This window comes from Condylura cristata, unplaced genomic scaffold (assembly GCF_000260355.1).
Source record: "Condylura cristata isolate star-nosed mole 26May11 unplaced genomic scaffold, ConCri1.0 scaffold00006, whole genome shotgun sequence".
NCBI classification, from domain to species: Eukaryota; Metazoa; Chordata; class Mammalia; order Eulipotyphla; family Talpidae; genus Condylura; species Condylura cristata.
The window spans coordinates 36,610,121-36,627,929 of record NW_004567107.1 but is presented as its reverse complement, the minus strand read 5'-3'; the positions used below and the strand labels follow the sequence as shown (position 1 = coordinate 36,627,929).

General features: G+C 37.8%; 1 protein-coding gene across 2 annotated transcripts in view; it reads right to left on the bottom strand.

Moving 5' to 3' along the window:
- TMEM2 (transmembrane protein 2) overlaps positions 1-17,809 on the bottom strand; it is a 66,289-nt gene that overhangs the window by 14,309 nt on the left and 34,171 nt on the right. For both annotated transcript variants that reach the window (XM_012721540.1, XM_004677575.2), the window contains exons 11-17: positions 16,298-16,426; positions 13,593-13,681; positions 9,567-9,698; positions 8,245-8,280; positions 7,381-7,536; positions 4,936-5,113; positions 2,570-2,785 (exon numbers count right to left, since the gene is read on the bottom strand). In XM_012721540.1, coding sequence (XP_012576994.1) covers positions 2,570-2,785; positions 4,936-5,113; positions 7,381-7,536; positions 8,245-8,280; positions 9,567-9,698; positions 13,593-13,681; positions 16,298-16,426 — 936 coding nt within the window. The remainder of the gene's footprint in view (positions 1-2,569; positions 2,786-4,935; positions 5,114-7,380; positions 7,537-8,244; positions 8,281-9,566; positions 9,699-13,592; positions 13,682-16,297; positions 16,427-17,809) is intronic.

Here is a 17,809-nt window from a genome sequence, read left to right as displayed (position 1 = left end):
TTTAACTGTATTTATATTTAACACACATACATATATACATCTATATCCTGCTTTCTCCGATGTCTGGGGACGTGAGGATGTACATGTAACCTTAGTCGTCCTTATGTTATCACCTCTATCACCTGGATCAATAAAGACTAGAAATTCTATTAAGATGCTTTTACAAAAAGCTAAATAACGATTGAATCTTGTGATCCAGTTGCTTCTCACTTTTATCTAAAAATACATCTTTGTGCATAATATTATACACTACTTCTAAGTAACCTTGGCTCCTAGCCCAAATTTCAAATTCTCAGAAGACAATTTCTGATCTGTGACCCTAATTTTTCAGCTTCTTTCTTTCTTCATTTCCAAGAAAAAGAGAAGCTACTCTGCTTTATAAGCTATAAGGATCAGGTTCACATGCTCAAAGACATTAGCAGTCCAAAAAGTTTATAGACATATTTATAGTAAATTTAGAAATATAAAATTTTACTAGAGTACCTACTACTTTAAGATAGACCCACCCCACACATACGAATGGCTAGAAATTAAGCTACAGCTATAACTGTAGTTACAAAAGGACTAACAAACAAAAGGACTAACAAGTTTTTTTCAACTAAAGAAACATTGGTCTGAAATATTATTTTTAGTTTTAATTCTACAATTTCTATAGATTCCTAGGTACTAGTGGGTCAATATAATTTTAAGGGACAATTCTGATGAGAATAAAATAAGTGGAAAAAAGGAAATTACATTTATTTTTTATTTTATTGTAGTAAATTCTTCATCCTTTTCTCTCCCAGAACTTACTCAAATATTACTCTATCATTCTCAGGAATGAGAAATTCCACAATACAGAAGCTGATACTTCATTAAAATCAACCAGAAAAGCTCTTCAAATATTGTCCCTCTTAAGCCTATATTTTATCAATTGATGATAATCTTTTAAAGAATTTTTTGAAATCCTCCAGAATGAAATCATTCTTTAACAGTCACGATTCAAAGTCACACACGTAATATTGAACTCTGCTTCTAGAGACCCTGCTAGAGAAGGCTGGGGACAGAAGCCACACCCCAGAGGGCTCAAAGAGTAGAAAGGCAAGCGCCCACCTGCATGGCATGCAACGCTCAGCAGAGGGGGTGACATCACAGAACCCTTCCTCAGGGAGAAGCCACCCAACAAAAAGCAATCCATCAGCACAAATCAGCAGGGAGGCTGCTTCCACCTGTTGGGGCTCTCCAACCCCAGCTCCCCTGAGAAGGTCTGTGGCTCTTCCCCTAATTCTGCTCTAAGGTTCCCTTTCCTTTATTCTTTTATCACTCTTGACAGTCTATTCTTTAATTCTGCCTTTGATTTGCCTAAAATATAGCAATAAAAACTTGAGGAACTGGTACATCCATTCTGTAATCTCTCCTATCCATGCAAATGTGCCTAGCTATTAAAATCAGTTCTACAACTTAGTGCTCTCTTCCTCAAATATGGTCAAATGCAGCAAGCACATCACTATATGCCACTTCCCTCTATGCTTTACATGTATTTATGCATTCTATCTTCACACAGCCTTCTATGAAAGGAACTATTATTACCCTTGTGCACAGGTACATAATAGCTAATTAATTTCTCCCAATCATTTAAAACAAATCCAGGCAGTCTGGCTCTAGAGTGTGTGCTTTCTGTATATCCCCTCCTAAATTAGTTCATCCTCTGATGCTGGGCATTAAGTTACAAGCACAAAGGGGTGTTTCCCAATCATAGGTATTACTTAATAACACACAGCTGAACAATGCAGGGGTTGGAGTACGACCCAACACAATGGAAAATCCAAATAATAACTTCTGAATTCTCCAAAATTTTACAATAGTCCTCTGAAAACCCTTGGGGGAATGGCTTCAGGACCTCTACCCCCTTAACCAAAATCTTCAGATGCTCAAGTGCCTTATATAAATCACCCTCACATCCACATCCACCCACAGGCTCCCTATTCAGAAATTTAACTGACTGACACTCCCTGTTGGTTGAATTGTGGACACTGAACGTAAGTGGGCACTTCAAACCTGTGTTGTTCGAGGGTCAGCTGTAGTTCCAAGATTGTCTTAGGGCTCCTTCCCATTCCACTTATTTCCAATTCTTAGATCTGCCTCTGGAAACATCTCATGTTACATGTAACCTGTTGATATTTTGCCCCCCCAAAATAAGATATTCTAGTACAGTAGAAGTAATGACCCTGAGAACAAAGAATAAACTTCCTTTCTGAGGACACAGCTGGTGCATGGCAGAAACAACCACCAAAAAACAAACAAACAAACAAAAAACAGTAACTGACTTAAGAAATACAGTTTCTTTATTTAACCAAGGGCAAAGCACTTCACGTCTCTGAGCTCATTTCACCACTTGCTAAAATGGATTGGAGTAGGTCAGCTTTTAAATAAAATTCTATGAGACCATGATTCCTAATGAAATTTTTTTTCCTAGAGAAAAATCACACTTTGTAAAGTTTCAGTCACAGCAAGGAGTGAAAAGCACCCCTTCAGAAACAGAGCAGCCAGCCGCTGGCGAGAGTCGGCCACACAGCATCCTCTGGCCTACCTGGGCATAGTTTCCGCTACAGATGACTGCGTTCCATTTGGTCATGTTCATGCAGCTTGGATGGCGGATCAGGTAGTTGTCAATTCTTCCCACATAAGCATCCTTGTATCCTGTGACAGACCCATCAACGTCATGGAATATGGAGTTTTTATCACCATCCAGCTCACAATCTTCAAACCAGGGGCCAGGCTTTCCAAAGAAGACATTCAGAGAGACCTGACAACGGTGAAGAACAGGGATATCACTAGGGGAGGGTTCCTGCCAGCCCAGCTGGCGTCCCTTCAACTGCTCTAAGGTTAAATGCTGAGTCACAGTGCAGAGGTGTTAACTTCAGTGCCAAGTCAGTAGGGATTTCCGACTAGTTGTGAAATGTTTTGGGGGGGGGACCCCAAAGCCTTGAGTTCAAGTGGCAAATATTAAATTTCATCTTTGACTTTTTCTACTTAAAAAAAAAAAAGGTACTCTCCAGTCCAAACAATCTGGTGAGATCACATCAGTTCTGTGGTGAAACCACAACTACTACGGGAAGAACTATGCAATCAGACATAGTTGCTAAAAATCATAAATTGTGCATTTAAGATCTGTGCTTTTCCCTTTATGCAAATTCTAACTCGACTAAATCAAAATCTACTATCAAAGGCTCATCTTCAGTGCTAATCCTTATATTTCACTTCAAATGTTTATGCTTTCATTATTTGTCCACCTCCCTCTCCACCAAAAATAAGCAGGGTTCAAAACAGATTTGTGCAGTGGGGTCACCACTGAGCTCGCCAGTATCTGCTGGAAGTGTGTCACTTTCTCTCAACACAGAACCAGCTCAGCTCAGGACTTTTCATGTCAGGTAGAGTTAATTCCAAGCCCACAGTGAGCACAGAGCTGGCAGTTACAACATAGGCTGCAGGTGACCCTTGCCAGTCTTTAGCTCTTTCTTACTAGTGAGATATTGCTAATGTGCCTCAAGTCACAAAGAATTACCTCTCAACACTTTTATGCATGTGTCACTGAGCATCCAACGATGAGCCATCAATGGAAAAAAAATGGTATCTGGGACAAACGGTTCTAGGTTCTTTGCTGTAGATTCTTCTCTCTTTGCCCTTGTGCCCCATGATAAAATCTAAAAGAATTTTAGCATATAACTTCCACCTTTTGAGGCAGAATAAATTTTGCAAGCTGCACCCTTTATAAATTGCTTCCACAGCTTCACTCCATTGACAACTCTAGGCCAATGGAACATTAGACTTCAGTGGCATGAATTCGCCTCGCTGTTAGAACTCCAGGACTCAATAACAAATGCAACATCCAACAGGTTGTTTCTTAGCTGACCATATCAGTGGCCACTAAGCTACATCAGGGAAGGTCTACACCGGCAGTAAGTGAAAAGCCAGTACCCAGGTCAGCTAGAGAGCTGACCTGAGAGCCATCGTATTTACCTAAGAGGGAAGTTATTTACTGTGAAGTCCTCTCCTTCCCTTGGAGCCTATGGCCTCAAAGAGAACCAGCTAACAGGGTTGACATTCTAACTTGCACCTGAATCTCTATGCCCTAGCTATTCTAGAAAACCAGACATAAACTTTGGCAAACAATTCCATGTTCTGTTTTAAATGGGGCAACCACAAAGTTTGTGTGTGTGTGTAAATGAAAGAACTATGGGCCACTTTTCCACAGCAGCTGCCTGAGACCAAGAACTGAGACGTCTAGACTCAGCCTCTCTACCCCACTGCCATCTCAGGACTGGTATAACGGGCAAGGCTGGGTTATGTAAACAGATTGTCCTGTATCTTCAAGATCAGGGGACACTGATGAAGCTGCTAAAACTATTCTTGTGGGTCCTGCATTATAAACCTGTACTTCTAAGTCTTAGTTGCAATCCTCATAAAAACCTTCCAATCGTTTACATATCAGAAATAATATAATTGGGGTATCATACACCCCAAGTATTTCTCTTCTTTCTCAACTTTCCATCATCTTTTCCCCCAGAAGAACAAGCCCTGGACAAGTAAAATAACAGGTAGAACCCAAAATTCTATGTGGGTTACGGCACTGAATTTTCACAAACCCTATGACCTCTCACTTGTAGCACACTACACCCCCCACATTATCACTTTAAGTGATTTTTCCCTTTCATGACATTACTCAAATGTCAAAAATACCCCAAATGTCAAAAATACCCCAAATGCACATGGACATCTGTTTTCATGCTGAAGTCAATGGGACAGAGGACAGAGAGTTAGGAGTTGCTTTCGCATATATTTCTTCTCCCAGGAATAAAGACTCCATGCAAATCCTTTGTGTTGTCTTTGGGACACACAAAGACACACAAATTTTTTGTGTCTATCTCAGATACCATACAGAGCATTAGAACATACCTGTGGACCAAACTTCACAAGGGAGATGTTATTCCTGGGGGTTATCTGCCAGGGATTCTTCATGAGGAAGCCAATGGCACTGGTATACCTATCTGGCGTTGGCACATATTTTTTGAAAGTGCACCTGCTGAGATGAATGGGCCCATCGTATATCTGAAAGCCTCTAATTGGGAATGTCCTGTTGAGATACAAAATTTAATGTGTGTGGACCTATCTCCTGAACAGCACTTGACCAGCATACTTGTTTTATGGATACCTTGTAAGCACAAAAGCACAAAATTAGCATGTAGAGGTAAGCAAGAAAGATCGTGATCAAACGAGACACATACAGTAGCAAACGCAAATATAAACAAAGGATAATTTCACATAATAAGCACTATGGAGACAGTAAGATACAGTAAAAATAGTTTGGATAGGTAAATGCACTTCTTGGGACAAAGGAAACTTCCCTGTAAAGGTGATTTTGTTTTCTTTGAATCAGCTCCATGAAGATGTTTTATTTGGGGATTTCATATACTTTATACATATAGTTCAAGTTGAAAAATCTCTAGCATGACAGCAAAAGATAAATCTGATAAAATAGAGAACCTTCTTTCAAGTCACTAAATGATAGTAATAAGATTTAATGGTACATTTCAAAGGAGAAAAGTATAAGTCCTGACGGGTTACTATGTCAAAGTGGATTACTAGATTGAGAAATTCGTTTATTCATTTTCCTTCTTTCTGTTTAAACAAACTCCTTAACCTACTAATTACATATCATTAACCATAATTAATGTACAAAGTCCATAATATTCTGGCTCCCTTAATTTCTATTACATTCATGCAATGATATTTGCAGAGGATTTCCATAGCAACTAATTAGTTTACACCTTGGCAGCATTTTACAATAAAAGTGTGAGTGTGTGTGTATATTATATATGTATATGTAATATATATCTATACTTATTTTTGCAGGAAAACCAAATATTCTGCTTAATAATCTGCACTTTGTGATGCATCCATTTCTAAGCCTATGTCCCCAAATGATCCTCTCCCATACAAAAGGTTATAAACAGACAGTAAAATAAAAACTAGATCATTAACCAATGAGAAATCTTTGTTATTGAAAAACTCTTAGTAAAAAAACAATATTCATTTTGTAATTAAACAGAGGGCCAATATAGAGAGGCAAGAATGGGCCTGATTTGGCCACCATCCTACTGCAGCCTAAAACCCAACACAGTACAGGGTTTTACAAAAGTCTCCACATTAGAAGCAGCAGCAAGAGCCTAATGGTGATGAACACAGCGCTAAAGCCAAACTAAGAGAGTTTGAATCCCACCTCAACCATTTTAAGTAAGTTACTCATTTATAAGGTGGGAAAAGGACAAGGAGAAAAGTTTTCTTCAGGTTTTGCAACGACTGGGCAAATAACAGAACAGAGTCTAATACTGCATAAGCTTTTAATAAATACAAGTTATTAAAAATCCGTGGAGTTTCTCTCAAAGTGGTCACACACAGGGCTCAGCATGTAATGATGCTCAAGGTTCCCCAACCTCAAGTGCAAGGAAGAAAATCCCAGCATAGCAACCCCTGACTGGAAGCTAGCAAAGTCCTCTCTCCAACCCCACCTTCAAGTCCCCCCCCCCCCAAATCAACGGTGCATGTGCCCTAAAGTCCTGATCTGCCCAGACCTATGTCAGACACAGGGTAGTTGTCTCCTTTATGGGAGGTGGTGCTAAAAGAGTTCAGACATTAATTCTGGCAGAAGGCCTTTAGAACACTAAAGCTTCTCCACTTAGTATTCTCTTAAGAAAAGAGGAAGACTCCAGACTGCATCAGAACTGAGGTATTGAGGTATGCATTAATTATTTAATAGCTCCCTCAAGACTCTAAAGAATTTTCCAAGTGCTAAATATTATTTTAATGATTCTATGATTTTGATAACACAAAAACAAATCAAAAGCCAGTCCCAACCCGCTGCAGCATCCTGAGACTCTCCTTTCCTAGACTCTTTTCAATAGGGAGTTTCCTTTCTCAGTAGCTATTTCTGAAATTGAGGGGGCAAAGGCCCAATGTCATAGCTTATGGTTATAGCTTATGGTTTGCCAATTTCATGTGGCTCAAAAATGAAAGTCAAAAGTGACCAGTTTATATAAGACCTTATAAAAAAGCATGAGAATAAAGGTAGGTTTCCTTTCTTAGAACACTGGCAATGAAATTGATGAGGTTTTTAATAATTGATGTTCCAGGATTCCAGAGGCCAATGCAGAAAATATTAATAATAGTAACAGTAGCAGAGTGGTGACAAATCAATGATAACAATCAGTCAATAATGACAATGATGATGATGAACAATTTGCTGCCACTAATACATGCAATTCCCAGATTATTCCAGAAACCTCCATAATGGTTAGGTTACAATTTATTGTTTAAACTTAATATTCTACTACCACAGCTTACCTGTTCCTGGGTAACGTCCGAGGCTTCTGGTCTATTCCTCCAGTGCCTACGTACTTGTTCTGGCCACCCTGAAAGCCATAATTCTTGCTCTCCCCAACAAAAAGGGATTCAGAGACCTCCTGGCTGGACCCTTCGTCACTGGGAAAGCTTCCATCACTGATAAAATGCAAATAAAAACCACAAATGAAGGAAATTTAAAACAACCTTCAAATTTTAAAAGTTAAACGTTTCAGAACAGATACTAATATAATACTATATTGTAATTTTTATAATATATATTTCAAGTCATCAAACAGTGTTTCTAAATTGTCAACCTATCTTTATAAATTAATATATGATTTTCACATTAAATATAAAGAAATTTAACAGTGACAACTGATTATTTTATCATCATTGTAAGCAACAATATGCAAATGGGGAGAACAAACTTGCCTAGGATATAACAGTTAGATGATAAAAATATTTTAGATACACGAATAACTATTATTTGGAGTAAAATACATAACAAAAAATTCAGTTCTTACAAATCACTGCAAAAGTAGAGCAGCTTCTAACGAAAGTTATTCTGCTCTCAAGTTTTAATCCCTTCCTCTATTTCTCTTAAGTTTTAAAAATGTTAGTCTAAATCCAAGTGTTTTCTTCTAAGCAAAGTTTATGCACCCACCGTTTTGTGGAATTCCAACAATATTAAACAGTGAAGTTGGTATGAATTCAATTAATCAATAGTTCAGTCCTCTAGTGGTATCAATTTTTCTCTGTGATTCTAATAAATGATAAAACTTTCTTGTGCAATACACACAAAAAATACTTACTGTGCCTTACATTTTAAAATAATCAGGTAAGTATTTTTAAGTAATTACAAACCTGGCGAAGGTCAATCCTATTCCATTATCTGAAAATCTGTAAGGAAAGAAAATATGAAGAAAATTCACATTTGCCACAACAGGTAAAAAGACATAATTCTCCCAAAATTTAATTATCATGAAATCTAGAAGTTTCCAATAATGATTATTATTAAATACTACAAAAAAAAAAGTTTCTCTTTATAGTAACTAAAAGCACAGACTCCACAGGAAAGGCACGTGCTTTCAAATCAGTTTTTCCACATGACCTTGTGCAAATGACTCACTTCTGTTTCCTCACCTATAAGCTGAAGTTATAACCTACCTTGTAAGTTGAGAGTATTTAACATAATAATTTATATAAGCCATTTAGAAAGAACAGTGCCTGCCACACAGTAAGTAGCATATGTCAGCTGTTATTTTTTGGTAATTATTTTTAAACACATTTAGAAATGGTATCTTTTTTTTATTACTATCCTTACCATTTTTATTTATTTATTTTATAGTATAATAGTTTATTTTTACATCATTTTGTGCCTTCTTAATCCCCATGGGATTCCACCACCAATTCACCCGTGTGCCATCACCATAGCCCAGTGCACTTCCCCCACCCCATTTTTAATGCCATTCCCCACTCTACCTCTGTAAAGAAATGGGATCTTCTTTTAACAATTTTCAACATTAATATCCAAGTGATTGTTAATTGCTATGAATGTAATACACTATCAGTGTTTTTGCATGATAAATATCAGGGATGACAGTGAAATGCCAAGAAATTAATGTCAGTGCAAGGAAAATATGTTTTTCTACAGCTATACACCAAATTTTAATTTAACACATACTACATTTCCCCTAACATGACACAAATGGAGAAAAGTGAGATACTGCCTGCTGCCTCAAGTCATGTTAAAACTTTAGTCAACAGACTTAGTGAGGTGGAATTCATAAGGTTTGTTCTGAATGGCAGAAGATCATCAGGAAAACTTTAAAGAATCTCCAGAGGTGTGTGGCGGGGGGGCGGAATTCAGGTAGTTCCAAAATCTTTATTTAAGTTCTCCGACCTAAACCATATTTATTATATAAAATTAAATTCCCAGTTTCCTCCTCAACCTCATCACAATATTTTGTCAACGGGCGAGTTTAGCTTTCCAATAAAAGCAGTGAAATGAGACAATTGCAAACATTTGCAGTCTGTGACCTCTAGCACACTTCCCCAGAGCTTGCCTGATTTGTAATAATAACTTGCTTCCAGAAACCATCACTGTACTTTCAGTTTTTAAAAATAGCTTCAAAGAAAACTACATCACAATGCCATGAGATGATGACTTTGTGGATAATACCCACGCTGAATTCTGAACAATGACATCCCCTCCTCTGACCCAAGCTCCGTTGTCATTGTTTTTGAAAGCAATAAGCCTGTCAATTAAAGCAGCAACACGTGGCTTTTCGGGGTCTGCATCCTGATGAGGTCGAAACCTTAGAGTTAAGGAAAAATAAGAGAAAGAATGGCTTTTAAATACTAAAAAGGCAAATTACCTACTTATAATTATAAGCTTATGTATCAACAATCTAAATTTGATCAAAACTGAAAAATTTAAGATCCAAATTAATTTTCTGCATTCCAAATATTGAAAGAAAAATCACATTCATTTTACATCCAAGTTTCCAGAAAAATGATCTGATAAATTCTTATTTTTTTAATTAACATACTATAGAACGGATATTTCAGAACATGAAAACCACTGCCTAAAACACAAAAATCTCAAACTATAAAGACTGGCATGGTTTTCTCACAAATTCTTCACCTACAGAATACTAATATAAACTTCTTGAATGAATTTATCAATTTCAACATACATATATATTATATATGTGAACTAGAGTACAATTTGAATTGTATTCTAGTAAAATATTATATTAATGAAACTATGTTCAATTTTATGTGCCTAAAATTCAAAAGATTGTACCTCATTCAATTAACTGAGTAATTACAAAGATTGAATTTATCTTTCTTCCTCTTCTTTCTAAAATATTAAAATACTAACTTTCGTTTCTCTTCTTAATAGTCGGTATCAAAAACTAATAACACAAATGAATAATTCTACAGGGCTTATTTTTTTTTTTAAAGATTTATTTATTTATTCATACAGAACTGGGGTACAGGCCAGAGATGTGGAGGGTGAGAGGATTCACCAGAGACAGAGTGGGGAGCAGAACAGGCTGACTGACGAAGAACACTGCTGAGGGGAGCAGCGGGCGGGTCAGGAGAGGTCTGCCACACCATGTGGTCACCTCTGGGGCAGGCGGGGATTGAACTCATGCGGAAGCGGCTTTAACTTCTTAGTGTTGTGCTTTAACCCGCTGCGCCACCAGGGAGGGCCATACAGGGCTTATTTTTAAAAGAGATCATTTCTATCATAAACTTATAAAAGCTGGGGTTTAGGAATTAGACAACTTCAAAACCAATTCATCATGCTAAGATTTTTATTCATACAAACAGGGAAAATTATTTCCACAAATGCTACTGTCATAGTTGCTGGAACACAGCAGGTGCTCACAAAATATGGATGGGAGAGGACGGTATGACAGAGAACAGCAAATGCAAAGGTCCTCAGCAGGTATCTCTGACCTAATGGGTAAAAAGTCTGACTTTGAGCCCTCACCCACTCTTCTGGCAGATAGCTTTGTGGTCATTATATAACACCAAGCAGATGAAAGAATTCTGGAAAGGAAAGTACACAACATCCTCAAAGAAAGCCAAAAAAAAGTTGTTTTTTTTTTTAAGGTAACATCCTTTGCTGTAGCCATCTCATCTCTTCTGAAATTCCTATCTGGATAAATTAATCATTGGCCACTTGCAAGGATTTACTATATTTTCATCCCCTTTCCCACTTGGCATGTAAAATTACAGCTTATTTTCCCATCTGTGAGATGTCTGCACACTTCCCAACCCTCTCTTAACTGTCTTCTTCCTTCAGTGAGTTAGGTGGGTCTTGTGTCCTTCCAATCTTAGACAAAATTTCCCAACTGCAAACCGAGAACTTTCTGGAGTTAAATTTCCCATCTTTGAATTCTGATAATTTCACATCTCAAGCACACAAGGGAACAGCTCATCTGATTAAGTGTTAAGTCAACTCCCCTCTGATGAAAAGACAAAATATCTTGGGAATCTTAGGAGTCTGATGTTTAATTCATGACCTGACTTATTACTCATCTGTACTAGAGTTTTATCATTTTTATGCATATTGGGATGGCATGAATATCCATGGGAATAGCCTATATATTAGTTTATACAAAACTAAATATATAAACCAGCTGCCATATGTGTTGGTCCTCTTCTCCTACAGTCAATTCTTTTTAATAACAACTTCCAAATGTAATCCAATTCCTTACTAACATTTATGCATTTCTTACCTGGTAAGAGAAGTAAATATTGGTGATCACAAGGAAAACTACCACTATCATATTACCACATTCACAGACCAGGTAAAGAAACTTTTAGTCTATTATGGATATTGTTTTATTGTCAAGTCTAATTAAAACATCAATGGATTTTGAAATATATTTACCCATCCATGTATTCACACACACAATTTTTTAAGGCAGGGAAAAGTATAAATTATGGGGAGTGTAAGTGTTTTTCCTGTTATCACTAATCTAGCAAAGTACACAGTACTAGTTCTAGTAGTTCTAATAAACTCTTTAAAGGCTAAAAAGGCAGCAGTGACTTTCTAGTAAATATTTGTTACTTAATAGTCTTGGCCTGAGTCACAATTTGTTGTCATAGCTCTAGGCTCCTTTTTCCTCTAAAGTTATTGCCTCAGTTTCCCCATTCCTCATCTTGATCATTTATAAGTTGGTGTCTAATACCTTGTGTTTTCGATGTCTACACACTGGAGCTTTGGTTGCAAGGTGAGTGAAGCATGTGCACAAACAGAGCTGTGAAGTGGTACTCCCCAAACTATATACTTATGTAAATGGCCAGCAAGTCAATAAAATTTGAGAATGAATAGGGCCCTCCCTGGTGGCGCAGCGGGTTAAAGCACAGCACTGAGAATCTAAAGCCGCTTCTGCATGAGTTCGATTCCCGCCTGCCCCAGAGGTGACCACATGGCGTGGCAGACCTCTCCTGACCCGCCCGCTGCTCCCCTCAGCAGTGTACTTCGTTGGTCTGCCTGTTCTGCTCCCCACTCTGTCTCTGGTGGAGCCTCTCACCGCCCCTGAGCCTCTGGCCTGTACCCCAGTTCTGTATGCACAAATAAATCTTTAAAACAAAAAAAAAATTTGAGAATGAATAAACAAACAAATAAAACCAGACAGCCTGCTCACAGTTATGAGGCATTGCAAATTCTATCAGATCATTGCTTTAAAATACTTCAGACTCAATTTGACCTTTAAAAAATCCTGGTGAGTAATTTTACCAACTCTATTTTCCACATTATCTCTGACTTCATGCCTTATTACCATTTACCTAGGATCCTGCCTCACACCTAATTCAACTCACTGACCTACAGTGTGGCTCCTACTTTATTTATTCCCTAGTCAACAACAAGTGGGGACCTTTAAATGTACACCAACAGAGCCTATTAAATCTAGCACCTTTCCTCCAACTCCATAAGCTGGCCAATCCACTTGAATTATGGAAAAATAACATGCACATGGTTTCTACAGAATATGACTTTAAGTTGCCATCTTTTGCAGAAATTTTTATTTCTATTGGAGACATTTCATTTATTTTGGCCCATACACAGCATGTAAGAGAACTGTGCTAAAATGCTGATCCTGTCCCAACCACATTTTATGGCTTATAAAGGAGAGTAACACAGAGCCTGCCTTTGATGTGAATCGGAGGCTACAAACAAGTGAACCAAAACCAGTGTGATCTAGTTTAAGACCTTTCCCTTTGAATTAGATTTATTGCAATGTTCCATTTTTGCCACTAACAATAAACTCTATATGCTTTGGTGGTCACGGATTACACTAAAACAACTTAGCTTAACTTCTCTTCCAATGACTCATATTCTAGCTTAGGACAAACTTGGGACCCTTTCAACATATCTCTCTTCTTTTTCTTTTTCCTCCCCCTACTGTAATATCAGTTTACACTGATGAGAAGGGGAGAAAGCAGCAGCTTCTCTGGCATCTCAGTAAGATAAAAAGTATAGTCAAAAAACAAAAACAAAACAAAAAAACAAGAAAACAGTCATAAGGCCTAGGTCAGCAGCAGAATAAATGTTTTTCAAGAACACTCCACAAACTCTGAAAACTTCGTATAAATGTGTTCTGAAGAAAAGGGCACAATGGAGCAACTTGGAAAGTTTTGCTTTGGCAAGACATGGCTTTAGTGTGGTTTAAAAAGATCAGCTCTACCTTGCGCTGTTATCCAAACATAGGTATTCCCTTGGGTCAACAGCACTGGCGTTGCTTGTTTTTACACCTTTGTCAATAAATAGCCCAGCCTGAAAAACATAATAATGAACTGATATGAATATGATTCCAACTTATAGCAACAAATATAATAATTTACAAAATCTGTTTTATTACCTCTCCAAAAAAGAGGGGGAACAAAGTACACAGCAAAGCATAAGTATTATGAAAGTACTACTTTCCTGAATATTTTTATAATTTTACTTATTGCTTCAACAAATACTTATATAGTGCCAATTCTGTGGTAGGCAAACTATAAGAGTCATGGTCTCTGCTGTTACTGAAACAGAAGCCACCAGCAAGCTATACAATTAAATAAAAACAATTATAGGGGCCTCCCTGGTAGTGCAGGGTTTAAAAGTCTCAGAACTACCAAGCTATCACCAGCCACTACAGAACGAGCTCAATCCCACGCCAGGAAGCTGACCCACATGGTGCAGAAAACTCCTCTCTCGCCCACTGCTCCCCTCAGCAGTATATTTCAGCAGATCCTTCTGTTCTGTTCCCATTCTCTCTGATGAGTCCTCTCACCCCCTGCACCTCTGGCCTACACCCCAGTTCTTGTATGCATAATTACATAAATCTTAAAAAAAAAAACATAAACAACTATAATCCAAAATGAAACACATGATAAAGAAAGTACGTGGCACTTTGGCAGCCCATTAAAAGGGCACCACGCTGAGATCTTTTACAAAGGTGAGAGTGAAAAGATCCTCCTGAAAGAAGTGACCTCTTGAAGGTAAACTTTGAATGAAGGATGAAGAGGAAGGGACAAAAGGGAAGAGGTGGATAGGAAGTGACGAAAGGACCCAGGGGAAGTACTCAGGAGAATGATTTCTACAAGAAGCCTAGTAAGAGAGGCTAGCACAGGTAAAGACAAATAAATCTTCTATGGATTACTGAATGGAGGAAGGAAAGGTAAGAAAGAAGGACAAAGAGAAGCAAATACTAGCACTAATTTGTTAGAGATAAGAAGATGGGACTTTTAATAAAGGCAATGCAATCAGCTGCATTTTAAGAAATACTCTAGTCAACAGGTAAGTAATGGACTGGAAAGGACAAAAGGAAAAAAAAAAAAAAGGCGGGGAAAGAGATAAGGGAAGAGACAACTGCAGTAATCCAGAAGAGAAATAAAAATGACCTAGACTTGTTGTGGCAGTTATGGGAAAATGGAGAGCGGGATAATTCCTTACTAGGAAGAACTGTAGCATTTAGGTCAATGGCCTCTGAGGAGTGGGAGCAACCAAGGTTCATATATTTATAGCTCGGGCAATTAGGTGGCTAGTGATTTCACTCACTGAAACAGGACTGTGGGTATGAGTTTGGGTATGAAAAAGGATTTTCAGTTGTAATATATTTTATGTATATGTTCAAAACTGGACACACAACAGTACTTAGTAGGCATCAGACATCATGAACCACATGGCAGCTTGGGACACATGAACAACTGAAGCCACAGTGGCCAGTGTTTGTGTGTTTAACACATTCTGAGGATTCCAAAGGTTCCATTTCCTTTGCCTATAGAGTATCTTTTTACATAATCAGGCCCAAATTTAACAAATTAAAATCAGATCATCCACTCATTATTTAGATCTAAGATTCTTACAAGAAATCTTATAATAATTTTAATATGTGTTCCTGGTAAAGAACATAGAAATACACTGCTGAGGGAAGCAGCAGAGCGAGACAGGAGAGGTCTGCTGTACCATGTGGATCACATTCCTGGCTGGGTATAGAACTCATGGCACAGTGGCTAGTGATAGCTTGATAGCACTGTGTCTTCAACCCCTGCACTACCAGGGAAGCGCCCTCTCTCAAGTCTTCATCAAGTAATTTAAGCTCATCAAATTATAACATGCTTAGGCTCTTAAAGGGTCCTCCAAGTGTCATAAATGGTTAAGTATTAATTTAAACTTTTTTTGTGGAAGGGGGTGGGATGCCAAAACCTGGAATGGAATCCACGACTTTTTAGATAAACAGAACTTTGATGTGAATTCCATCAGAGTAACAACCTGGGCATTCTACCAGATAATAAAAGTATTCAAATGCCTTGGGAGACTGAAATAGACCAAATGGACTTATTCAACATAGTGCCAAGTTGCATATTAGTTAGAGCTCCTAAATGGCCATTAGTTTACTTGACCTGTATCATTTAAATTAAGTCAAATATTTTTCAACAATATTTCACAGTTCACATAATCAGTATCAAATGCACAAAAGGGTAACTTACAACACTGTGAAGAGAGGGGAGTGAGGGAAAGCTGCGCTCCTCAACTCCCAGAAGCCATTATCGAAGCTGTACATCCTTAAACATGCAATGATGTTAAAGATCGGGAAACAGGGGAGAGAGAAGAGGAAGGAAAGAAACAAGGGAGCAGATACGGACTCAAAGGTCATGTCCATTATTATAATTACTCATACTGCATATGCATGCATTTGTTGAAATGTACTCCTGTGCTGCATATAAATGGAAAGCTGTACATACCTCCTGACCATGGCAGGTCAGGTGTCTGCTTTGTTAATTAAAAATACTTATTCTCATGACAAGTTCTACCCAAAACTAACATTTATCAGTTATAATTACAGTAGACCAACTACCCTTTATCTTATAAATTATATGTGCTTATTATCAATACTCAGGAACCTACCTTAAAATTTGAATGGACCCTGTTGTTATAAAATACACCCAAAGGAGTAAGTTCAGGTTTCGCTAAGAGCTGCAATCCACTGGACTCCCCAGTAGGCTCCTTGTGGAATAGATACCATATCCCAGCATCCTATCATTGAAAGAATGAGATCATTAAAAATCTCATTTTATCAAGTCCCTCTATGAAATACCCTCAAATGCTGCTTCACAAATTAAGTTTAATCTTTTAAACACTGATTTTCACTGTTGCAGGTTTAGAAATGACTCTAAAAAGTAGCTTTATCAACTTAGAACAGTATACTGTTGTAGAGTTCATTCAGGACATCCTTTCCCCCTACAATACCACTCTTCAAAATAAGCAAATTTTTGTAGGATTGGGTAAAAGGTAGGAATCACTGGCTAATACCAATTATTTTCAAAAATAACTTTTCCGTCATTATCTTGAAAAGTTATGCAGAATTAGAACCTAACAAGCCTTCCCTGCTTCCTTCCATGTGACCAACACAGCACAGTCTCTTAGCAAAAGAGTTTTTTTTTTATTCTGTTTACCTCCAAACCTGATCAATAGATGAATCATACCCACTAAAAACTATTCACCAACATGCAGAGCTCACTGACTTCTTTCAAACAACTCAAATTCTGCTTCCTGCCCCCAGGCAAAATTTTGCCAAAGAAAAAAACCACCACACGCATGAATCAGGATGCTGTCTCAGTCTGGATCCTGTCTGTTCAATTTTAATGTTACTGACCTTACCAGGAAGAGCAAAACAGTTTTAAAATGTCTGATATACAACAATACATAAAAATCCAAATTAGATGTTCTTAATCCCTGTAATAATTTTTTACTTTAAAATTCAATTAAAATCCAGCCTGATAGGAAGGACAGCTTCATATTATGGGACTTCGATCCAACAGATTGTTAAAACTTAAACATACAGTCCAAAAGAATTTATATTTCATGCCCAACTGTTGAATATATACTTTAGGTCCAACTGCATGTCAGGAACACAGTCAGACTCTTATCAAAGGATTTATGAAAAATATTGTGAAAATTAAGATAGTATATGCATAATAAGTATTGTTTGTTTTACCTAAGTCTTTTGGAAACATAGAGAAGAGACGAACTGTAAAGCACATATACATACATACCAAAATGAAAGATGTAGTTAACATCTTTCCACAATAAGAGTTTACAAATAGGTCTTGATAAAACAAACTGTTCTGAAAAATATGTTTCCCACCTGAACTCTTTTGCACACAGACAGACAACAGAAAGAACACTAGGAGGATTGTCAACAGGCTCCATAACGCAGTCCTGTGAGCTGCGGGCAGGGCACACTCCCCACCCCCAGGAAGCCGTGGAGTCTGGGGATGAGAACTGGAAGCGGGGGAGTTGAGGATGGCAGCTGTTTCAGGTTAAACACTGGTGTCAAAACAGGTAAAGGGAGCTTTGTTAAAGTCAGTGGAAACGTACAAGAAGAAAGGATCTGATTTACTCTGGGAGAAAAACCCT